Source organism: Bos javanicus, chromosome 1, assembly GCF_032452875.1.
Source record: "Bos javanicus breed banteng chromosome 1, ARS-OSU_banteng_1.0, whole genome shotgun sequence".
Lineage (NCBI taxonomy): Eukaryota > Metazoa > Chordata > Mammalia > Artiodactyla > Bovidae > Bos > Bos javanicus.
Window position 1 is genome coordinate 66,639,910 of NC_083868.1, and position 25,955 is coordinate 66,665,864.

General features: G+C 38.4%; 2 protein-coding genes and 1 long non-coding RNA gene across 4 annotated transcripts in view; 2 read left to right on the forward strand and 1 right to left on the reverse strand.

Annotated features, from left to right (window-relative positions):
- The window catches only part of SLC15A2 (solute carrier family 15 member 2), a 43,115-nt gene extending 24,011 nt beyond the window's left edge, over positions 1–19,104 (forward strand). For both annotated transcript variants that reach the window (XM_061403028.1, XM_061402930.1), the window contains 9 exons: positions 1,079–1,160; positions 3,445–3,579; positions 4,504–4,668; positions 4,820–4,866; positions 6,498–6,608; positions 7,281–7,377; positions 15,788–15,934; positions 16,746–16,850; positions 17,182–19,104. In XM_061403028.1, the coding sequence (XP_061259012.1) occupies positions 1,079–1,160; positions 3,445–3,579; positions 4,504–4,668; positions 4,820–4,866; positions 6,498–6,608; positions 7,281–7,377; positions 15,788–15,934; positions 16,746–16,850; positions 17,182–17,358 (1,066 nt within the window). In that variant the 3' untranslated portion in view covers positions 17,359–19,104. The remainder of the gene's footprint in view (positions 1–1,078; positions 1,161–3,444; positions 3,580–4,503; positions 4,669–4,819; positions 4,867–6,497; positions 6,609–7,280; positions 7,378–15,787; positions 15,935–16,745; positions 16,851–17,181) is intronic.
- LOC133239887 (uncharacterized) overlaps positions 1–20,159 on the reverse strand; it is a 79,612-nt gene extending 59,453 nt beyond the window's left edge. The window contains exons 1-2 of the long non-coding RNA XR_009734026.1: positions 19,927–20,159; positions 16,727–16,858 (exon numbers count right to left, since the gene is read on the reverse strand). This is a non-coding gene — a long non-coding RNA (uncharacterized LOC133239887). The remainder of the gene's footprint in view (positions 1–16,726; positions 16,859–19,926) is intronic.
- The window catches only part of LOC133239153 (solute carrier family 15 member 2-like), a 59,213-nt gene continuing 50,022 nt past the window's right edge, over positions 16,765–25,955 (forward strand). The window contains exon 1 of the mRNA XM_061402799.1: positions 16,765–16,850. The gene's annotated coding sequence lies outside the window, so the exon portion shown is untranslated. The remainder of the gene's footprint in view (positions 16,851–25,955) is intronic.

Here is a 25,955-nt window from a genome sequence, read left to right on the forward strand (position 1 = left end):
TCACTATGCCTATGTTACTCCAAATTGACTCATAATTTGCCCAGTTTGATAAAGAGTCAGTATCTTTTCTGCTTAGTAATGATTTATTTTGGTTTATCATTTTTCTGCTTCTGTTTATCCACATTAGATTAAATGCCCATTAACACTGGAGGATGGGAATTAGATCTAATTAATTCTTAACTTAGAGATTCCAAGCCATTACTGCAGATTTACATATGTGATGTTGAAAAGTTAGGAGTACACTTCATGGAAAGTCAAAAGTATGTGATTCGTCTCCTAAACCAACTTGTTGCTTTATACTTAAAAGTTGCTTCTTCAAAGAAGTTCAAAGTCTTTGATGATTAACTAATACCTTTAAATCTCTTACTGTCCCTATGAAACAAATGAAAGACCTCATATAAGAATGGGGATAGAAACTATTTTCCCCCTTTCTAAATAGAAGTGTTATTCTTTGTAAAGTTTGACAGAGGAGGGTGTTAAGTCATTTATAATTTCTGATTTAATAGCAATTTCCTTTTGATCATCATTTTATATATTCAAATGACTTTTTGCCATTTACTCATTCATTGAGCACCAAGTGCTTTGTAAAAGCACAAATCTTGCTCCTAAGGAGTTTATCCTTCAGTAAGGGAGCTAGAAAATATGCAATGTTATTGCACAAGATGAATTATGTTAAGTTAATATGTTAAGCCTAAGAAGGGAAACAAAGTGCCAGGAAATGCAGAGATGGAAGAGAGTGGCCAGCGTCAAGAAAAACTTATAAAGAAGAGGAAAAGAAGGTAATATATAGTAACTGGTATATATGGTAAATGTTCAATAATTCTGGCTATATTACTATTCTTTTTTCTATTATGATATAATAGATAGAAAAACCATCATAAATAAAGATGGGAAATTTGGTGTGTTACAAAGAATAGTTCAGTGTGACTCAAGTAAAGGTAGAAAGAAGGATATATGAAGGGGAGTACTAGGAAATACTTTGAAAGTAATTGAGAACAAATTAGGTAAGCTAAGGGGGTTTAGATTTTATTCTTTAGCACCTACAGTTTAGGTATAATTGCCACTGTTTCCTCTACAGATCACTTAGGAAAATGGCTGTTGGTATGATCCTAGCATGCCTGGCTTTTGCAGTTGCTGCTGCTGTAGAGATAAAAATTAATGTGAGTACAGTAAATCTTAAGCTCCATGAGGGCAGGATCATATCTATTTTGTTCATTTTTCTGACTTGTTCAATCTTGATTCACTGGGCCCTACCACAGTAGCTGTTTTACAGAAAGTGCATTATAAGTATTTGTGGCAAATGAGTAGATATAGGAGTAGAGCAGCAGTGTAAAATGAAGCCCACCTCCCACCTGAATGATGTAGGAATTTCCAAACACCAGTATCCAAGATATATAATCATCTCTTTGATACCTTACCAAACATTCAAATACCTTTTGGCAGGTTGAATAGTCACTATTGGGGAATGATGTATGGGGCCACAGCCAAGTCAAAAAGCATGGAGTTTGTTACCTGGCATCAGTGCTTATGGGGGATTCCCTGACAGCTCAGTTGATAAAGAATCCGCCTGCTATGCAGGAGATGTGGGTTCAATTCCTGAGTTAGGAAGATCCCCTGGAGTAGGAAAAGACTACAGAAGCAGAAGATATCAAGAAGAGGTGGCAAAAATACACAGAAGAGCTATACAAAAAAGATCTTCATGACACTGATAACCACGATAGTGTGATCACTCACCTAGAGCCAGACATCCTGAAATATAAAGTTAAGTGGGCCTTAGAAAGCATCACTATGAACAAAGCTAGTGGAGGTGATGGAATTCCAGTTGAGCTATTTCAAATCCTAAAAGATGATGCTGTTAAAGTGCTGCACTCAATATGCCAGCAAATTTGGAAGACTCAGCAGTGGCCACAGGACTGGAAAAGGTCAGTTTTCATTCCAATCCCAAAGAAAGACAATGCCAAAGAATGCTCAAACTACTGCACAATTGCACTCATCTCACATGCTAGCAAAGTAATGCTCAAAATTCTCCAAGCCAGGCTTCAACAGTACATGAACCGAGAACTTCCAGATGTTCAAGCTGGATTTAGAAAAGGCAGAGGAACCAGAGATCAAATTGCCAACATCTGTTGGATCATCAAAAAAGCAAGAGAGTTCTAGAAAACCATCTATTTCTGCTTTATTGACGATGCCAAAGCCTTTGACTGTGTGGTCACAACAAACTGTGGAAAATTCTTCAAGAGATAGGACTACCAGACCACCTTACCTGCCTCCTGAGAAATCTATATGCAGGTAAAGAAGCCACAGTTAGAACTGGACATGGAAAAACAGACTGGTTCCAAATCAGGAAAGAAGTAAGTCAAGGCTGTATATTGTTACCCTGCTTATTTGCCTTATATGCAGAGTACATCATGTGAAATGCCAGGCTGGATGAAGCACAAGGTGGAATCAAGATTGCCAGGAGAAATATCAATAACCTCAGATATGCAGATGACACCACCCTTATGGCAGAAAGTGAAGAGGAACTAAAGAGCTTCTTAATGAAAGTGAAAGAGGAGAGTGAAAAAGCTGGCTTAAAACTCAACATTCAGAAAACTAAGATCATGGCATCCAGTCCCATCACTTCATGGGAAATAGATGGGGAAACAGTGAGAGACTTTATTTTCTTGGGCTCCAAAATCACTGCAGATGTTGACTGCAATGATGAAATTAAAGGTGATTGCTCCTTGGAAGAAAAGCTATGACAAACCTAGACAGCATATTAAAAAGCAGAGACATTACTTTGCCAACAAACGTCCATCTAATCAAAGCTATGGTTTTTTCCAGTAGTCATGTATGTATGTGAGAGTTGGACCATAAAGAAAGCTGAGTGTTGAAGAACTGATGCTTTTGAACTGTGGTGTTGGAGAAAACTCTTGAGAGTCCCTTGGATTGCAAGATCAAACCAGTCAATCCTAAAGGAAATCAATCCTGAATATTCATTGGAAGGACTGATTCTGAAGCTGAAACTCCAATACTTTGGCCACCTACTGCAAAGAGCTGACTCATTGGAAAAGACCCTGATGCTGGGAAGACTGAAGGCAGGAGAAGGGGATGTCAGAGGATGAGATGGTTGGGTGGCATCACCAACTCAATGGACATGAGTTTGAGCAAACTCCAGGAGTTGGTGATGGACAGGGAAACTGGTGTGCTTCAGTTCATGGGGTCACAAAGAGTCATACATGACTGAGCGACTGAACTGCTCTGATCAGTGCTTACTACAGTGAGGTGGAGATTCCTGCTCCAAACTGCCTTCAGAGTTTTCAAAGCCAAATGCTCTTTAGAGGTAGAAAACTGTGTCCTCTTGACTAGATAATCTTGGCTATCAAGATAGTACTGCAGTATATGATCTCATTGTATCTCACGGGTGATTTGTTGGTAATTCTAACATGTGTTCTCTGTCCTAAGGAAATGGCCCCACACCAGCCAGATTCCCAAGAGATTTTCCTACAAGTCTTAAATCTGGCAGATGATGAGGTGAAGGTAACAGTGCTCGGCGATGAAAATAATACTCTGTTGGCAGAGTCCATCAAATCTTTCCAGGTGACATATGGACTTGAGTGAGTTAGAAACACATTCAGATTATGTGCCAAGGCAGCAGCATAATACAGTGGTTTATAGCATGCATTTGTTAAGTCGAAGTGCCCCAATCCAATTCCTGATTCTGTCACTCTGTAGTTATAAGACCTTGAACAAGTTATTTGTATCTCTAAGCCTCAGTTTTATCATCTGTAAAATGGCAGTAGTTTTTATGTCATAAGCTGTTGTAAGGATAAATATTATACGTAAAGTGCTTAGCATAAAGTCTGAGACATTGTAAGCTCTCAATAGGTAGTAATTTGTTTTAGTATTTCAAACTGCTTCCTACACACACCCTGTGGAAGAGTTTGGCTTGCATATTTTCACTTCTATATTATATATATTCTGAAATATTCATTTAAAAATGCTCTAATAAGATATACATTTATTATTAAAAATTAGGGAGTGTGTTAACAGATATAAAATCCACCTATAAGTCCATCACACAGAGATGAATTATAGATAGCAGTTTTGTATAAATGAATAAACAAATTTTTTTAAAGTATTGAAACACTATATGCTGTATTGACTTTGAATTTTTCTTAAGATAAACTGCATCAAAAGCATTTTCCTGTGTCCTTAGATAAACTTTGAGTATGTGGTGTTAATGGATACATAATACTCCATTCTGTGGAAATATCATAGTTTAGTAAAATATTTCCTTATTGGTATTTTAATTATTATAAGTAATCCTATTATGAACATCCTTACTCATAAGTCTTTATTCATGCCTGTAATTCATCCTATGATAGATTACCAGAAATGGTATTATGAAGTTAAAGAGTAATGTTGAAAATATCTGATGAGGTCAACTGCCCTGGTTTGCTATGAGATTGCAGTGTTCAAGGTGGAGTAGAAGGTGAATGTAACAGGCTCTTCATTCTGCAGAATATGCCACACTATTCCAAACTCTACTTGAAGACAAAAAGCCAGAATTTCCACTTCCAATTGAAATATCACAATGTGTCTGTCTACACTGATCATTCTGTGGAGGAGAAAATATGGTACACCCTGATCATTCGAGAAGATGGGGAAAGTATTTCTAGCATGATGGTAAGTGAGGAATGGCCTAATTTCCAAATTATCTTAGAGTATGATGACTGGCTTATCAATATCTTACCAAGGACATATCTGATGATCAAATTTTATGATTATCACTTCCTTCTAGACACTGATAACTGATTTTTACTTCCCTCTATTGTAGGTGAAGGATGAAGAAAACAAAACAACCAATGGGATGACAGCCATGAGGTTTGGATGTCAAGGAGACCCAGGCCTCTCTGTTCTCTTGAATCTGGGGTCTCTTCTGAGCTGTGGGGCTTCAGAAGAGACCCCATATTCTTCATTCTGCAGAATATGCCACACTATTCGAGATGCCACTTAAAGACAAAAAAACAGAATTTCCATTTCCAATTGAAATATCACAATGTGTCTGTCTACAGAACTTCACATTCTGATTGTCTTGTACTAGGATGCTCTTTCCTAGAATGTCAGGAGGATTGGTGTCAAGGCATTTCCCCAGGGAACTGAGAGGCACAGATTCAAAACCAAGTCTTTTGGCTTGCTTTCTCAATGGTAATCAAAAATGACCCTGTGTCTATGTATGCCCCTCTGTGCTCTGTCACATGGATTGCTTCTACTGAATTTTATGCACTTATCTTGCTCTTAAGAAAAAAATTAAGTACTTCCTGTCTGTGATCCTCAGAGAGAAATTTAGAAGTAAATATTTCTCCCTTCATTACTGGAAGTTGAATATCTTTTATAGTTACTATGTTTTTAAAGTAAAATTTAAAATGAACCTATAGAGGCATCATGGTTTAGTAAAGGTAACATACTTGGAGTCAAAAAACTTGGTTTTGAATCTAGATAAGGTTGAAGGTTATCTGGGACAGTTAACAGAGATGAAGCCCTGAGGAGGTCACTTGCTCACAGGGGCAGGAATCTGACATAAAATAGACAGATGCATGTGCCTATGGCCATCAAGATTAGATGGTTGCTATAGAGAATAGCATTTTAGAGGAGAACTTTTAATGAAAAATTTGAATTTCACTGAAGGCTGGAACAGTCATAATAATCTGCCTTTCCATGATTTTCAGAAAAAGTAAACAGATCAAAATATGTCTTCCCTGGGTCAGAGAGCAATGGAAACCTCCAGTAAGGATGAAAGGGAGCAATTTCTAGGTTAGTGCAGGATGATCAAAGGTCCAGGAATCAACATCAACGGTTTTAGAGGGAATTGCCCTTCTAATCCCATGAGCCAGGGACTAACACAAATGGTACCAAAAATTGAAACAGAGGGAACAATTTAGGGGCTCAGGTTCAAAAGACTAAAAAGATGGTTCTGGAAGAGTTCAAGTTTGTCTGAAGACCCAAAACAATGATAGCTTAACCTACTGTGGGTTGGGAGTCTGAGTTTTGTGTAAAGCAAATCAGACTTCATTTATAAAATAAAGTATCAGTTTTATATAAATACTAATATGTATTTATATATACATAATTATTTTCCTTTTTGAGCTTCAATTGATGAATTCCATCATTAGAAAACAGAAAGAAATAGGTGCACCTAAGCTGGGTTACTGAGGAGGCTCAAACTGCCATGAGTGATCACGATAGTGTCATCCCAGTTGAGATCAGGTGATGATGTGGCAGACAAAAAGCTAATACCTGAGGAAAGAAAAAGATAGGGACAGCTAAGACTACTAATTACTTCTGTGTGAGTTGCTTTATTCATTCAGTTAACAATATATATCATGTACCTTTCATGTGCCAGCCTCTATTCTAGGCACTGGGCATACAGCAATAAACAAAACAGAAAAGGCCCCTGCCCGTTTATCAGGTGGGAGAGTTTGTCTAATCTCTAACAATGTCTCTATTATCCTTAGGTTTGTTAACACTTTGCATGAAAAGGTCAATGTCTCCCTGGGTACAGATGCATCCCTCATTGTTGATGAAGACTATGGTGTGTCTGCTTACAGAACTGTGCAAAGAGGAGAGTAAGAGCACTACCCTGTGGACATTTTACTTTTATCAACAACTGATTTTTAAATACTTTCTTTGTGTATAGGTGGGCAGATTAGGTATAGAAGTTACACCTAATTATATACCTAATATATTTCAGCTAATTGTAAATATACCCAGACTCCTCTTTTTCAACCTTTGACTCCTTTCCTCAGTCTCATGTTGTTCTGCAGAGACATATTGAGACCATGCTTGTTGTGAAGGCCATCTCCTGGAGGTTTTCCAGTTTATTATTGGCTCCCATTCCTACCCTTTTGTAACTCCTATTAACACCTTGTTACTTTGAGCTTATCCATTCAGATTCAGTTTTAAGCTGTTCCACTAGTTCATAAGGTTCAGAAGAGAAAAATTCATGAGATTTAGATGAGAAGACTTAGAGTCTAAAGTACACAACAGAAGGCAATTTGTACCTTCTGCATTCAGGTTTAAGGTTAAAAAAAAAATACCCAACAGGCGATGAAATCTCAGATCAGGTGTGGAAAAAACCTTGCAAAAAAATAATTTACTCTAAGACTCCTCAAAGAGAAATGGTAGCTTTGCTGCTTGATTCACCATCAGTAGAGAGATGAAATCACTCTTTCCACCAGAGGTGGAAGTGCTTTTCTAAATTGTAATGTTTATTCTAACCTAAATTTGTCCTGTTGCAGATATCCTGCAGTGCATTGTAGAACAAAGAAGGAGGATTTTTCACTGAATTTGGGCCTACTAGACTTTGGTGCAGTTTATCTGTTTGTTATTACTAATGTAAGTAGCCCATGGCTATCCTCACTCTTTCTTTCCATATACCTGTATCTATATAACTATATCATATCTAAACTTATATATATCTATATGTATCTGTATCTATATGTATCTATATATATATATCCTGGATCCAAAGAAGACTCTGTGGCAAGACAGTATCACATACTTATCTCTAGTGTAAGGTGATAGCTTCTATAGTGACTTTAGAAAAGCTGCTAAGGTCTCCAGAGAGGACTTAAAATAGATAACATTGGTAGCAGGCACAGGATCTTGGGGAATGGTAGACATAACTTATCTTGAGTCACTGCTATAAGGTGACATGGTCTGCTCCAGTCTCATTATGGCACCAAGAAAACACAAATTATTTTGGTCTTCTTGACTGACTCCACATGTGGTTCTCCTAGCTCCTTGGAAATTGATCTGCTATTATATCACAGTCTGAAATACCAAGACTTGTAGCAAATGTCAATCTTTACACAAAGTTTGGGGGATCAATTAACTGTGGCCCATCAAAAGCAGTTGTTTAGCCATCAGGGTTTTAGACCTCTGATGTCAATTTTGATTCTAATTTTATTCCATTACTTTTGACACTGTATTAAATATAAAAAGTAGATAGTGAATAAGAAAAAGATGGAACACTTCTAGAAGGGTGATGAGAATAATCTGTAACATTTTATTTATTGTAATTAATTTAATTAGCATGACATTTTTGGTATGCCATTTTTATTATAGCCTTATTGAGATATAATTCATATACCATACAATTCACGCACTTCAAGTACATAATGGTTTAAAATGTATTAACATATTCAATATGCATTGTATGTTCAATACATATGTAGAATATATTTTCAATAATATATTTTCAGTGGTGTTTAAAAAATTCAGAGTTGTGTAATTTTAGAACATTTTCCTCGTTCCAAAAAGAAGCCTCATATTCATCAGCAGTCACTCACTATTTCCTCCCAAACCTCTTACCCCTAGACAACTACTTGTTTACTTTCTTCATACACTGGCCTATTGTGGACATTTAGTATAAATGGAATGATATACTATGTGGTCTTTTGTGTCTGGATTCTTTCATTTAGCTTATTTTTAAGGTTCATTCATATTGCAGTATATAACAGTTCAGTTCAGTTGCTCCGTCGTGTCTGACTCTTTGCGACCCCATGAACTGCAGCACGCCAGACCTCCCTGTCCCTCACCAACTCCCGGAGCTTACCCAAACTCATGTCCCTTGAGTCGGTGATGCCATCCAACCATCTCATCCTTTGTTGTACCCTTCTCCTCCTGCCCTCAATCTTTCTCAGCTTCAGGGTCTTTTCAGGGTATATAACAGTACTTCACTTCTTTTTATTGCCCATTGCATGGATATAACACATATTGTTTATGTATTCATCAGTATATGGACATTTGGTGTTTTCACCTTTTGACTGATATAAATAATGTTGCTGTGAATATTCATGTACAAGTGTTTGTGTGGGCATATATTTTCACTTCTCTTGGGTATATAACTAAGAGTGGAATTGTTGGGTCACATGGTAATTCTGTGTTTAACCATCTAAGGAACTGCCATGTGCTTAGTCGCTCAGTTGTGTCTGACTCTTTGCGACCATTTGGACTGTAGCCTGCCAGGCTCCTCTGTACATGGGGATTCTCCACACAAGAATACTGGAGGGGGTTGCTATGCCCTCCTCCTGGGGAATCTTCCCAACCCAGGGATCAAACCCAGGTTTCCTGCATTGCAGGTGGATTCTACCATCTGAGCCACCAGGGAAGCCCTTTTGCAAAGTGAACGCACATTTATCATTCCCATGAGTTGAAAGTGGCAATATTCTCTTTGTAGCACTTATTTTTCTGTCTTATTAATTATAGCCATTCTAGTAGGTATGAAATGGTATCTCACTGTGGTTTTGATTTGTATTTTCCTGATGACTAATGATGTTGAGCACCTTTTAATGTACTTATTGGCCATTTGTAATCAGGTTTGGAGAAATGTCTATTCAGATTCTTTGTGCAATTTCTAATTGAGTTGTCTTTTAATTATTGACTTGTAAGGGCTTTCCAGGTGATGGTAGTGGTAAAGAACCTGCCTGTCAGTGCAGGAGACATAAAAGACATAGGTTCAATCCCTGGTTGGGGAAGATCCCCTGGAAGAGGGCATGGCAACCCACTCCAGTATTCTTGCCTGGAGAATCATGGACAGAGGAGCCTGGCAGTCTACATTCCATAGCGTTCACAAAGAGTTGGACAAGACTGAAGCAACTTAGCATACAAGTATTCTTTATGTATTTTAAATGTAAGTCCATTATTAGATATACAATTTGCAAACATTTTCTCCCATTCATAAGATTGTCTTTTTAACTTTCTTGATGGTGCCCCCTGAAGTAGTACAAACACTTTTAATCTATATGATGTTCAGTTTATCAACTTTTTCTTTGGTTGCATATGCTTTAAGTGTTACATCTAAGAAACCATTGCCATATATAAGCTCTTGAGGATTAATGCCTATATTTACCTCTAAGTTTTATTGTTTTTACCTCTTACATTTCAGTTCAGTTGAGTTGCTCAGTCATGTCTGACTCTTTGCGACCTGTGACCCCATGAACCGAAGCACTCCAGGCCTCCCTGTCCATCACCAATTCCCAGAGTTTACCCAAACTCATGTCCATTGAGTTGGTGATGCCATCCAACCATCTCATCCTCTGACATCCCCTTATCCTCCTGCCCTCAATCTTTCCCAGCATCAGGGTCTTTTCCAATGAGTCAGCTCTTCGCATCAGGTGGCCAAAGTATTGGAGTTTCAGCTTCAACATCAGTCCTTCCAATGAACACCCAGGACTGATCTCCTTTAGGATGGACTGGTTGGATCTTCTTGCAGTCCAAGGGACTCTCAAGAGTCTTCTCCAACACCACAGTTTAAAAGCATCAGTTCTTTGGTGCTCAGCTTTCTTTATAGTCCAACTCTCACATCCATACATGACTATTGGAAAAACCATAGCTTGACTAGACAGACCTCTTACATTTAGGACGTCTATATGTAGCTCATTTGGTAAAGAATCTGCCTGCAATGCAGGAGACCTGGGTTCGATCCCTGGGTTGGGAAGATCCCCTGGAGAAGGAAATGGCAACCCACACCAGTATTCTTGCCTGGAGAATCCCCATGGACAGAGAAGCCTGGTGGGTTATAGTACATGGGACTGCAAAGAGTCAGACATGATTTAGCAACTAAATCACCATTTAGGACTTTAATCTATCTTGAGTTAATTTTTGCATATGGTATGAGCTTGGGGGTTAACTTCATTCTTTTGTATGTGAACATCCAGTTGTCCCAGCACAATCTGTTGAAGATTCTTTTCCCGCTAAATGGTCTTGACATTCTTGTCAAAAGTCAACTGACCAAAAATGTGAGGGTTTATTTCTGGAGTCAATTCTATTCCATTTACCTATATATTTATTCTTGTTCCAATACCATAATCTCTTAATTACTATTACTTTGTAGTCAATTTAAAAATCAGGAAGTATAAGTCTTTCAGTTTTGTTCATTCTTCCCTTTCAAGACTGGTTTGGCTATTATGGGTTCCCTGAATTTTCATATAATCTTAGGATCAACTTGGAATCAGCAGCCAGCTGAGAATTTTTATAAAGATTGCATTGAATTTGTGAGGTTATTGTGAGGAGTTTTGCTACCTTAACAATATTGTCTCCTGATCAGTGAACATGAAGTGTCTTTCCATTTATCTTTAGGTCTTCTTCAAGATGTAAATATTTTCAACAATGCTTTTATACTTTTTAGAATATAGGTTTTACATTTGTTTTATTTACTCCTAAGTATTTTATTCTTTATTTTGCTGTTACTAACAAAATCATCCAAGTACTGCATTTTGGACTCTTGTTGACCATGATGGCTACTCCATTTCTTCTAAGGGATTCCTGCCCACAGTAGTAGATATAATGGTCATCTGAGTTAAATTCACCCATTCCAGTCCATTTTAGTTCGCTGATTCCTAGAATGTTGACGTTCACTCTTGCCATCTCCTGTTTGACCACTTCCAGTTTGCCTTGATTCATGGACCTGACATTCCAGGTTCCTATGAAATATTGCTCTTTACAGTGTCAGACCTTGCTTCTATCACCAGTCACATCCACAACTGGGTATTGTTTTTGCTTTGGCTCCATCCCTTCATTCTTTCTGGAGTTATTTCTCCACTGATCTCCAGTAGCATATTGTGCACCTACCAGCCCGGAGAGTTCCTCTTTAAATATCCTATCATTTTGCCTTTTCATACTGTTCATGGGGTTCTCAAGGCAAGAATACTGAAGTGGTTTGCCATTCCCTTCTCCAGTTTGACCACATTCTGTCAGACCTTTCCACCATGACCGCCCCCCCCGCCCCGTCCTGGGTAGCCCCACACGGCATGGCTTAGTTTCATTGAGTTAGACCAGGCTGTGGTCTGTGTGATCAAATTGCCAACATCCGCTGGATCATTGAGAAAGCAAGAGAGTTCCAGAAAAACATCTATTTCTGCTTTACTGACTATGCCAAAGCCTTTGTGTGGATCACAATAAACTGTGGAAGATTCTGAAAGAGATAGGAATACCAGACCACGTGACCTGCCTCTTGAGAAACCTATATGCAGGTCAGGAAGCAGCAGTTAGAACTGGACATGGAACAACAGACTGGTTACAAATAGGAAAAGGAGTGCTTGGTCAAGGCTGTATATTGTCACCCTGCTTATTTAACTTATATGCAGAGTACATCATGAGAAACGCTGGGCTGGAAGAAGCACAAGCTGGAATCAATATTGCCAGGAGAAATATCAATAACCGCAGATATGCAGATGACACCACCCTCATGGCAGAAAGTGAAGAGGAACTCAAAAGCCTCTTGATGAAAGTGAAAGTGGAGAGTGAAAAAGTTGGCTTAAAGCTCAACATTCAGAAAATGAAGGTCATGGCATCTGGTCCCATCACTTCATGGGAAATAGATGGGGAAACAGTGGAAACAGTGTCAGACTTTATTTTCTGGGGCTCCAAAATCACTGCAGATGGTGATTGCAGCCATGAAATTAAAAGATGCTTACTCCTTGGAAGGAAAGTTATGACCAACCTAGATAGCATATTGAAAAGCAGAGACATTACTTTGCCAACAAAGGTCCATCTAGTCAAGGCTATGGTTTTTCCTGTGGTCATGTATGGATGTGAGAGTTGGACTGTGAAGAAAGCTGAGCACTGAAGAATTGATGCTTTTGAGCTGTGGTGTTGGAGAAGACTCCTGTGAGTCACTTGGACTACAAGAGGTCCAACCAGTCCATCCTAAAGGAGGTCAGTCCTGGGTGTTCATTGGAAGGACTGATGTTGAAGCTGAAACTCCAACACTTTGGCTACCTCGTGCGAGTTGACTCATTGGAAAAAACCCTGATGCTGGGAGGGACTGGGGGCAGGAGGAGAAGGGGACAACAGAGGATGAGATGGCTGGATGGCATCACCAACTCGATAGACATGAGTTTGAGTGAACTCTGGGAGTTTGTGATGGACAGGGAGGCTTGGCATGCTGCAATTCATGGGGTTGCAAAGAGTCGGACACGACTGAGCAACTGAACTGAACTGAACTGAATGGAATCATTTCCCTAATTTCATTTTTAAATTGCTGATTGGAAATATGTAGAAATACAGTTGATACTGATCTTACGTCCTGCAACCTTACTGAACTCGTTTGTTAGTTTTAATAGATTTTTAGTGGATCCCTTAGGACTTTATACATACAAGATCATGTTATCTGCATAAAGAAGCTTTACTTCTTTCTTTCAGTGGATGACTTTTACTTCTGTTTCTTAATGAAGTGCTCTTGCTTGAACCATCAATAAAATACTGAATAGAAGTGTTGAGAGTAGACATCCACTTAGGGGGAAAGCATTCAGTCTTTTATCACTGAGTATGTTAGCTGTGGAGTTTTCACAGGTGTCATTGATTGGGTATCAGGTTAAGTTCCCTTCTATTCCTAGTCTGTTGTGCTTTTTGTTTGTATGTTTTTTACTAGGAAAGTGGGAGGAGGCATTGAATTTTGTCATATGCTTTTTCCGTGTCTACTGAAAATCATGTGATTTTCTATTGATATGGTTCATTAACTGATTTTCTGCTGTTAAAGCAGCCTAGCTGTATTAGTTTTCTAGGGCCACTGTAACAAAATACCACAGGCTGAATGGCTTAAACAACAGAAATTTATTGTCTTACAGTCATGAAGGCCAGAAGTCCAAGACCAAGGTGTTGGTAGAGTAGGTTCCTTCTGAGAGCTGTGAGAAAGAATCCATTTCATTTAGCTTCCTTTAGTTTTTAGTGGTTTTCTGGCAATGTTTGGTGTTGCTTGGTGTATAGAAGAATCACCCCAGTCTTCACTTTCATCTTCTCATGGAATTCTCCCTGTATGTTTGTCTATGTCCAAATTTCTCTTATGAAGACACCAGTCATATTGAATTAGGGCCCACCCAAGTGACCTCATTATAATTTGACTAATTATATCTGCAACAACTCTATTTCCAAATAAGGTCACATTCTCAGGTGGGTAATGGGGGTTTGAATTCAACATATGAGTTTTAGGGGGACACAACTCAACTCATAACACTTGCATTCCTGGTGTTATTTCAGTTTTTCTTTGTTCTGTCTATAGTATACTGCTCAAGTTAGAGGCTATATATATTGTTTCTGAATGTGAGGATCTAATAACCATCTAGAGTAGAGATCATAAATTAGAGGTACTGAGGGCCCAGTTCCTCATGTAGTTCTGTTTTGTCTGGTTGCAGTCTTGACAAAAATGATAATAATTATTAATTGACAATATTTAAAATTCAAGCAATTTCACCAAAGAAACTGGATTCCTAACATTTCTTTGTTATTAGATCAGAAAATTTTGTAACGAGTATTACCATGTCACTTGGCTGGTGCTATAGTGGCTGTATGCTTTAGACAGTTTACCATAGTTTGTATCATTCCCATTCAATCTACTTTGTTTACTTAATTATTATATTTGTCTGTGAGTATTTAAGAATGTGACTTTTATTTACAACCTCAGGTCATGGTCTTCTCTGAGGCTAAGAAAACCCAAATATATGCCCAGTAATGTTCACAATATCAACGAAAGCAACACTTCCCTTACTGCATTTTAAATGCAGTGACTCTGACTCTTACGAAGACATCAGTCATATTAGATTAGGGCCCATACCAATGATTTAATTATAACTTGACTAATTATATCTGCAACAACTCTATTTCCAAATAAGGAAATCAAAGGCATTTCAACATCAAGAACTTTTTATTTCAGGACTTTTGAACTTGATATTTTATCTCTATTTTTAATCTCATGACATATCCGTGTATTACATCTACTATTTAATAACACCTGCTACCTAATAACTTGGTTTTACTCCTATAAAAATATATAATTTCAAAAATTTCATTACAATTATTGTACAGTAAAATCAAATACAGCTGAGAACCTGCATACAGTAAAAGTAGTTTTAGGGAAAAAAGACTGTTGAATCATGTATATTTGGTAACATTGATAACAAAAAATTGACCCTGAAAAGATTCTTTTTGACCAAAATTTTATAGGAATATAGCATCTTTTTGACAAAATTTTTATGTGTAAGTTTGAGTTTAAAAATAATGGCCAGAAAATAGAAGACAAAATAGCAGGTGGTATTTGATACAGGTATTTAAAAATTGATCAGGAAAATCTTTAATGTAAGGGTTACCAAGAAATAATTTACTCTGATAAAGTAATTTTAGTAAGATATTTAAATGGAAAATGTTAGAAATATTTTAATTGTACTTAACTTTTTTAAGTACATGCTTTTCTGATAATTTTTCATATATCAGATGCCATTTTACATTTAAAATGTTGACCAGGATCAAAATATGCAGTAGGTCAAATGTTTGGACTCCAAACTACAGTATTAAAATAGTCTACCATTTAAGGGCTCTGCAATAATGGTATCTGGTTGAATGAAGCCAGCCAAGTGAGTGCAGTGTTATCAAAAGGAATTTCAAAAACCTGAAATTGTGTAATAGTCTACCATTTAAGGGCTCTGCAATAATGGTATCTGGTTGACTGAAGCCAGCCAAGTGAGTGCAGTGTTATCAAAAGGAATTTCAAAAACCTGAAATTGTGTAATAGTCTACCATTTAAGGGCTCTGCAATAATGGTATCTGGTTGACTGAAGCCAGCCAATGAGTGCAGTGTTATCAAAAGGAATTTCAAAAACCTGAAACTGTGTAGAAAGTGCTCAATCTCTTCATGGTACAACAAGAATGACAATAAAATCAGGAGATGGATGTAAGATCATAAATGACATAGGCCAGGAATATTTACTTGAGACTCCTAACAAGCCCATTTCTTGTTTCCCTCACTAAGAGAACCAATCAGGGTCCTCAGGCCTGGAAGATGGAATACATGCCAGCCAACAAAATGTCCATCGCATGGCAGCTACCACAATATGCTCTTGTTACAGCTGGGGAGGTCATGTTCTCTGTCACAGGACTTGAGTTTTCTTATTCTCAGGTAGGTTTTTGCAAGTGGAAAGTGGAGATGGAGCTACTGCTCAGAGGATGGAGTTTTAATCCTGACACTGCCTCACATGGGCTTCCCTGGTGGCTCAGATGGTAAAGAATCTGCCTATAATGCTGCAGGCCCAGGTTCAATCCCTGGGTTGGGAAGATCCCCTGGAGAAGGGATTGGCTACTCACTCCAGTATTCTTGCCTGGAGAATTCCATGGACAGAGGAGCCTGGCAGGACACAGTCACTGGGGTCACAAAGAGTTGGACACAACTGAGCAACCAACACTTTGACTGCCTTAATTAGATATGTGACCATGGCCAAGACCTCTATAGTTTTTGGCTTTAGATTTCTTATGACCCTGAACAGAGTATCAACTTGACTCCCAGGAACATGGCAGGCTGGATCCCTATGCTATTTGGGATCCAGAAAAGGATACTGAAACATTAAGAATAAGGACTATGGAATCAAACTGCCCAAGTTCAAATTTTGGCTGAATATCTATTGTGTAATCTTCAGCAAGTGAATTATCATCTCTCTGATGCTATTTTTGTGTAAAATAAGAATAGTAATAGAAATTATCCCTTAGGGTTGTAATGAAGATTATATGATACAATGAATTAAAATATTCAGTTAAGAGCTCCATCTTGTTGTTACTATGAACATTATTACCATTCCCTGAACCGATGTGATAGCTGAACTTGTGGGGGAAGTTCAAATCTGAAAGTTGGGGTGGGAGAAGTTTTATGGGTAGATGCATGGGATAGGAGGGTGGTATAGGGAATTTCTTTACTCACAGATTTGTGTCTTCTCTAGGCTCCCTCCAGCATGAAGTCTGTACTCCAGGCAGCCTGGTTGTTGACAGTTGCAGTTGGGAATATCATCGTGCTTATTGTGGCACAGTTCAGTGGCCTAGCTCAGGTATGTACCTAAGAGAAACAGGAGCACGTGTCTACCCAAGGATTTCCCTCCATCTTCTTCCGCTGCCCTTCCCCAACCCCTCTGTCTCCCACTCAACCCTCTGACCTGAGATGAATTAGACACAGATTTTTCCAGGAAAATAGACATGTAAGTTGCAATAATGGCCACATAGGTCCATGTGAGTCAAGAACAGTGAGCCCTGTCTTCTCCTACCAAAGCTCTTCCTAAACTGGTGACCCTGTGTCAATCTGCTCTCCATTCCTCATCCTATAAAGATCCCTTTAGTTTCAGGTTCTCCATATTTTTCTCTTGAATGTATTTCTTCCTACAGTGGGCCGAATTCATTTTGTTTTCCTGCCTCTTGCTGGTGGTCTGCCTGATCTTCTCCATCATGGGATACTACTATGTTCCTTTAAAGCCAGGGGATGTTCAGGGGTCAGCTGATAAGCAGACTCCCCAAATCCAAGGAAACATGATCAACCTGGAAACCAAGAAGACAAAGTTCTAATAGCTCCCTGGACTCTGACCAGACCCCAGTTCCTTACTCTGGTCTTGGCCATCACCATCTTCAAGCATTTTTAACTCCAGCTTGGTTAGAAGAAAAATAGCATCATATCCAAGTTGATCACCTCCACTTTTCTCCCATGATAGAGGCAACTCCAGGACTAGGTTTTTCAGTGCATTACAGGAAGGCCCCTGAAACTCTATGTCTTCCCATCTGTCAGTGAACTCAGTAAACAGTGTGTAGCATTGCTGAAGCTGACCTGCTGTCTCCAAAAACACAAATGTATAATTGAGATTGGTCTCTGTGGTTATCAAAGTTATGTAGGAATTCTTTTATCTGCTATTTAGAACTGATTGTCCAACTCTCTGAAGTGCTGATTCAGGGGCAAAATTGCAGAATTAACAGAGAAATGGCATTTTAATGTTCTTCATTAGCAGTTAATTGTACTGTTTACAAGGACTTCAAGAATTGGTATGTCTGGTGTGATCTGGTCCAGGACCTGCTTTGTCAGCTATCTAGGTCTGATAAGACCTTAGTAAAATTTTCAGTACAGATAGTAGGAGAAAAATTAAATTTTACTGACAAATAGGAGATGATACATCTTTCTGATAATTAGTCTTTTATCTACTAACCCAAATGCCCTTTCTCAGTACTGATAACATCCTTGGAAACCAAATTAAAGAGAATAAACATGGTTCTGGAAAACAGAACAAGTATAAACTGTGGAAGTCCTGATGAGCCAGTCTTCTGGTGTACACTCTTTTTAGGGACTACATTGTTTCAGCCCTAGATCATACCATTCTGTGGACAACTGTATAGAAGACACTAATTATAACTTTCCAACTCTGTCTTTTCAATGTTGTCAGGCAAGGTTTCTCTTATTATCACATTGTCTTGCTTATTGCAACAAGTATGTAATAACAACAATATTTGGCTCAGCTGGTAAAGAATCTGGCTGCAATGTGGGAGACCTGGGTTCAAGCCCTGAAAGATCCCCTTGAGAAGATAAAGACTACCCACTCCAATTCTGGCCTGGAGAATTCCATGAACTGTATAGTCCATGGGGTCGCAAAGAGTCGGACACAACTGAGGGACTTTCACTTCCATTTTATTAGTACTTCATTTGGCCTCAAAGCAGTGGATCTGTTTTGATAACTTTTACTGTTTTGACAAATTTTAAATGACTTATTTTTTAAAAAAGGTTATCTTAACACTACATTTGAGCTTCTAAAATGGCAATGCCCAATGAAGGCCATGGTTGCATATCAGGATTCTAACAAAATCTGGGGGTTAGAGTGGTAGAACATGACAGGGTTTTGTTTGTTGCTGTGTTGGTGAAAAAAGTTGAGAAATATTACCTTAGACACAATGAATGACTCAGTGGACAGACATGGGAATATCATGACTACTGTGTATTTCTGGAGGAAAAGTTCAAACATTTCCATTGGTTTTGCTCTATTATTCTCATCTAGAACTGTTTTGAGTCAGTCAGACTGTAAACATAACAAAGAAAGTCGTTCCAGTTTCCCAGGCTTTAATACTCTAGTTTCAGTTACCAAGTTTTCAGAAGTACAGAAGTGAAAGCAACACTCCATTTTCAACAGATACCTTAATGTGAACTTGACTGTGCTTCTTCAGAAGATAATATGTTCATTTTTGAAGCAGCTTTAACTCCACCTATTCTATGAACTACTGTCTCAAAAGATATTAACAGTGCTCTGTGAATAAAAGTTTCTATGGTTAAATAAATTTTGGAAATGAAGCATATTCTATCCTCTTCTTAAGACTTGCATATTAAAGATTCTGAGAAATGCTTCAGTAAAGACATAAAACACCTCATTTAGCCTCACATGGTATAGTGTTCTGCAGAACACGGAGTTGGGAAACACTGGCAGGCAATTCTTCCTTGTGCTGAACTAAAAGGTTTTTCTTTGAAACCCCTCACCATTGGTTCTTTCCTTTATGGCTAACAAGAATAAGCATAAACCCCTCTTTTATGCAGCAGACTTTTTGCTATTTGGGGAGAATTTTCATGTCACCTCCATTAAGTATTCATTAAGCACATGGAAACTTGGGTTCTGCTAATTTGTATGTAAGTTTTCCTGAATCCTTTTGCTTCCATGGTTTAATTCAATGTAATGGACCTTTTTTTTTTTTTAACCTGAGAGACATTATATCAGTCATTAAGTATTCATCAAACTGAAGATTTTTCACAACTGTTTTTCCAATTCTGAAAAATATCCTTTGCTTGAAATTCAATGGTAGATAAGAATCCCTCTTAATATGTGTTATCTGAAGCCAAATACATACAACATTCCAGACGAGGTTGGACCAGAAGAACTAGAACCTGTCTTTCTCCCAACAATACACTTCTGTTTTATGCAGCCTTAAGTAACATTAGATGTTTTAGGCAACTATATTACAATATAGGTTTACATTTTAAACACGTGTTGGTTAAACCTCAAAAATTTAGAGTTTTTTAAAATTCATTTTTGAGTTTCATTTATTCCATTCATATAGGTGTTAGGAAAAAAAAGATGAATAATCTGCTATACCTGTGTGCAAGCTTACCTCACTTATCTTGACTAGCTGTCTTAGAGACTGCATGGGGCTTGAGGAAGTCATGAGTATTGAGGAAGAGCAATATGGACAGTACAACAGGACTGGAGTAAGTCAGTCAAGTATGAACAGGTAGAGGATGCCATCCCAGGAAGCTAGGGACCAGATCATGTGGCACTTTGTGGCCATGGTAAGACATTATGATGCTATTCTAAGTCCCATGTGAAACCATTGGAGGTTCAGAACATGGGAGTGACATAATCTGATTCTCTCAGTTCACTGGTTGCTAAGTACAGAATTGTCTGTAAGTAGGAAATATTGTAAACAAAGAGAGTCTAAGTAAAAATGATTGTTATTTGGACAAGGTGGTAGCAGTGGAGATGGAGAGAAGTGGTTTGACTTGGAATTTATCATTAAGGAAGGACAGACATGAATTGAGTATAGTCTACATACATGATTTGAAAGAGAGAGAAATTCTGACAGATTTGAAGGCTCAAGTAATGAGGATGAATATTGGTGCAATTTTCTGAGACTAGGGAAGACTAGGGTAAAAATTGATTTGGGGTATTAACTAACTAAGAGTTTTGTGCATGTCGAACTTCAGATCCCAATAGGGTATCCAACTGGGGCTGGGTATGTAAACTTGAAAGTCATCAGCTTATAAATGGTATTTAAAGGCATGCCATGGGATGAGATAGACTAAATGTCATAGAGAATGTTATAATAAATGTTATACAGAAGGGCTTCAAGGAGTACTCCTGGAGTTTCACAACATTAGAGATCTAGAAGACGAGGATCCAGAAAATTTTGAGAATGGGTGATTTATGAAGTAAAAGGAAAACCAGGAGAGTGTGATTTGATTATACATTCTTCATTACAATTAGATAAAACTAAAATGAAAAAAATTTTTTTTACCTAAAGGAAGCACATGGAAACTTGGGTTCTGCTAATTTCTATGTAAGTTTTCCTGAATCCTTTTGCTTCCATGGTTTAATTCAATGTAATGGACCTTTTTTTTTTTTTTCTTTTAACCTGAGAGACATTATATCAGAAGCTATGGGAGAACTAAATGGGAATAGAGTCCTTACTCATAAGGAGCCTGCAGAAGGAAGAGAAGGCATATACATAAATAGCTATCATGTAAATAAAAACCAGTTTAATAAATTAATTTCATTTGTTTAGCAATTTACTTTTCATGTACATTATTTCAGTCCTGTTTACTGAAGACAGAATGTCACCTATGCCAAGGAAATTACAAAATGTTACAAAAATTCATAAGGAGAGTTTACTTCTGGCCACAGGAATTGAGGAAGGATTCATGGAACAGATATCGTTTTAGGCTTCAGTTTGAAGGTGACTAGAATTTGGACATGGAAGTGAGGGATAAGAGAGTATTCCAGGTAGCAAGGTTCCAGCACAAGCAGAGGTTAAGAGGCAGGAAAACACAACATTGGGAAAATGAGTAGTAGCCTAATTTGTGTGGAGCAGAGTGTGTGCATAGAAGTAGTGGGAGATAAGGCTGTAGAAGTATATAATATGTTGGAGTCGTCCACATCCATAGACATAAACATTAACACCAATTCTTTGACACCTTTTTAAGTTGCCAAAGATCTCCATTTTATTTTAGCTGGGATAATTCAGTCATCCTCAAACTCAACTATATCTTAAAGCTTCCTTTGGTCATCATTTCCTCTCTGTTTACAGAACTTCTAAGTCATTCATTACTGGTGAGTCTGCTGGTGACAAATTTTCTTAGTTTTTCTTCATTTAAGAATGCCTTTATTTGCTGTTCATTCCTGAAGTATATTTTCCCTATATATAGATGTAAGATTAACAGGTTTTTTTTCCAGCACTTTGAAAATGTTGTACTACTTTATTTTTTGTTTCAGGTTAAAAAAAATTTACTATCCAGGGTGCAGACACTGCAGTTATGAGTTTGAGCTGCACAGCCTGGGTAGAATCACTTTGCATAACCAACTTAACATGTCAAAAAAACCTGCTGTCATTTGAACCATTTTTCCATTATAGACAATGTGTCATTTTCTCTGCAACTGCTTTCAAAATTTTTTCTTTTTCTTTTTTTTCTGGCTTTTTGAAGTTTGGTTAATGATGTGTCATGACTTGAATTTTTTATTTTAGTTTATCCTTTTTGTGATTTCCTAATCTTTTTAAATCTGTAGATTATTGTCTTTAATCAAACTTGAAAATTTTTCGTCCTTTGACTATTTCTTTCAATAATTTTTCAGCCCTACTCTCTTTCTCCTCTGCTTCTGGGTCTCTCATGACAAAAATGTTAGATTTTTTCTTTCTTGTCTCACATGCCCCTGAGTCTCTGTTCATTTGCTCTTGTTGACAGGATAGCTAAGATTAATCTGTTTTTCAGTTTACTGATTCTTTACTCTGTCATCTCTAGTCTATTGTTGAGCACATCTAGTGAGTTTTGTGTCATTTACTGTAATTTTCAGTTTCATAATTTCTCTTTTATAGCTTTATTTCTTTGCTGATGCTTTCTACTTTTTCATTTGTTTCAAAAATGTGTGTAACTGCTAGTTAAAATATTTTTACAACTGCTGTTTTACAGTCATTGTCAGATAATTCCACCATCTGAATCATCTCATTGTTCAGTTCAGTTCAGTCGCTCAGTAGTGTCCGACTCTTTGCGACCCCATGAACCACAGCATGCCAGGCCTCCCTGTCCATCACCAATTCCCGGAGTCCACCCAAACCCATGTCCATTGAGTTGGTGATGCCATCCAACCATCTCATCCTCTGTCATCCCCTTCCCCTCCTGCCCTCAATCTTTCCCAGCATCAGGGTCTTTTCAAATGAGTTAGCTCTTCGCATCAGGTGGCCAAAGTATTGGAGTTTCAGCTTCAACATCAGTCCTTCCAATGAACACCCAGGACTGATCTCCTTTAGGATGGACTGGTTGGATCTTCTTGCAGTCCAAGGGACTCTCAAGAGTCTTCTCCAACACCACAGTTCAAAAAGCATCAATTCTTTGGTGCTCAGCTTTCTTTGTGGTCCAACTCTCACATCCATACATGACTACTGGAAAAACCATAGCCTTGACTAGACCTTTATTGGCAAAGTAATGTCTCTGTTTTTTAATATGCTATCTAGGTTGGTCATAACTTTCTTTCCAAGGAGCAAGTGTCTTTTAATTTCATGGCTGCAATCACTGTCTGCAGTGATTTTGGAGCCCAGAAAAATAAAGTCAGCCACTGTTTCCACTGTTTCCGCATCTATTTGCCATGAAGTGGTGGGACCAGATGCCATGATCTTCGTTTTCTGAATGTTGAGCTTTAAGCCAACTTTTTCACTTTCTTCTTTCACCTTCATCAAGAGGCTCTTTAGTTCCTCTTCACTTTCTGCCATAAGGGTGGTGTTCTCTGCATATCTGCGGTTATTGATATTTCTCCCGGCAATCTTGATTCCAGCTTGTGCTTCTTCCAGCCCAGCGTTTCTCATGATGTACTCTGCATATAAGTTAAATAAGCAGGGTGACAATATGCAGCCTTGACGTACTCCTTTTCCTATTCGGAACCAGTCTGTTATTCCATGTCCAGTTCTAACTGTTGCTTCCTGACCTGTATACAGGTTTCTCAAGAGGCAGGTCAGGTGGTCTGGTATTCCCATCTCTTTCAGAATTTTCCACAGTTTATTGTGATCCTCATTGTTGGCATCTCCTAATTGTCTTTTCTCATTAAAGTTGTGATTTTCCTGGTTCTTAGATTGGTGAGTTATTTTCAATTATATCTTGTACATTTTTGTTGTTAGACTCTGCATGCTACTTAATCTTTTTCTTTTTTGACAAGAATTTACCTTATTTAGGTGTACTGCTCAGGTCAGGTGGGGGGTGGATTTTTGGCTCCCCAATGGTCCTATGACAACCCTGGCTCCTATGATACCAATGAGTACTATCTCATTGCTGTTGGGTTTAAAGTTCAGCTCCCTTCTGGGCCCCATGACAGCAGAGGGGAGACTAGAGTGCCACTAACACCACCCTTTTCACCTCTTGCTACTGGGTGGGTGTTGAACTTCAGTTCTCTGATGAGCTCTACTTAAACTAGGGATGGAAAGATGGTAAGAATGGAGAAAGTGGACAGCCAATATGCCCACTTCATTCCATCTCTTTGCTGCCTGGTAGAGGAAGAAGTTCAGCAAACCTCTGGGCTTTCCAACACAAGGGCAAAAGGGAAAACAAGTGCTGACTTGTATCAGCTTCAACCACCTCCTTTTGCTTCCTAGCTTAAGGAGGAAGCTTAAGGTGGAAGCTCTCAGCTCCTTGCTTGGTCATGCTGACACTACCCTAGAGGTAGTGGAATTAGAATACTGCTTGCTATGTACCACTGACCTTGTGAACACACGCTAGTGGGAGAATCATATTCCAGCATTGGTTCAGGGATCAAAGTTTAACTCCCTACTCCGTCCCATGAAATGGAAAGGAAATGGCAACCCACTCTGGAAATGGCAACCCACTCCATGAAATTGAAGGAAATGGCAACCCACTCCATGAAATGGAAGGAAATAGCAACCCACTCCAGTATTCTTGCCTGGAGAATCCCAGGGACGGCGGAGCCTGGTGGGCTGCCGTCTATGGGGCTGCACAGAGTTGGACACGACTGAAGCGACTTAGCAGCAGCAGCAGCAGCAGTCCCATAGACACCATAATGGAGGTGTTTGGCTGCAGTAGGGTTGGTATTGCAAAAAACGTTTTCTATTCTGCTATCTTGTTCTTTTTCTAGTTCCTTGGCTATGTGAACACTCATTATGGAGGTCTTTTTTGGCTGCACCATTGGTGGTTCCAGTTTGTAGGTTCTCCAGGACCCTGGCTGAGATATATAGGAAAGAAAACCTAGGGATTCCTGTGAGTTTACTTTCTAAAAACTCAAATACAATGTAATTGTCCTTTTTTTGACCTTTCCTTTATTTAACAGTCTGTACTAGAGGTCTTAGTAACAGTGAGATTAATGCTTGGCATCTAGGAAGGGTTTATAAGGTCTTGTGGAGTCCCTGAGAAATTAGGAGTCCTGTATGGTGGTACGTAGATTGTGCTGCAACATGTAGCTTGAATGGTGGCATGAGTACTCCTTCCTAGGTTATGCCATACCAAAGAAAGCCAGAACATTTGCCTTTAACACGTCAGGTTTCTGCATTACTCTAGTGCCCTTAGAGGTGCCAGGACTTGAGATGGATTATAAAGGTAAATTTCTTATTGCTCTGGTTAGGGAGACAGCTTTGTATTATTACTACAAAAAACATGGACTCTGGATTAGTAAACTCTACTTTGAATCTCTATTTACTACTGTGGGTATTTTGCAAGGTTTCTTAATATGTCAGAGACTAAAGTAAATGGTCATAATAACTGTCAATAGAGTTTCTCAGTGAAGAGACTAAAACAAAATGTGTGCAAAGCATTGAGGATACACAAAGTACTCCATAAATACTACAATCACTATGTTAAGTTTTAATCTGTAAGGAAGTTCAGGTCTTCAGTAAGTCAGAACGTTATTGGTGTAAACTTCCATTGGGCTAACTTCATCTATATTCTCTGCAATATTCAATTACAGAAACTCAAAAGGAGCCAGAATTCTATTGAGGCCCAGCAGGCTCTGAGTCTTTGATATTAAGTTCCCTAAAGATTAGGATCATATCTTATATTTCCTTTACATTCTCCACAAGATTCTCCCTGCCCAAACCTCTCTCTTAGAGAACCTGATCAACAACAACCCAGAAGAGGGAAAGCCCTGGGTAATAAGTGACTCTACTATCCTTGGAGTTTGGACCAAGGGTGAACATTGCCCAAGCAGGGCTCATCAAAATCTCTCAATTTAGAATGGACACAAAGGTTCAGGGAGTCATATGGTGTAGGACACTCAAACTGAATGATGTGTAGGCTTTAAGGGGTCAGTGGTGGTGGAGGTATGGAAACTTTTGTGTGAGCAAAAATTACACACGGGTGAGATTAGAATCCTGTAAAAGAATGTGGTCAGCTGAGAGAACAGATGAGCAAATACAGAGAGAAAAGTTCAAGCATG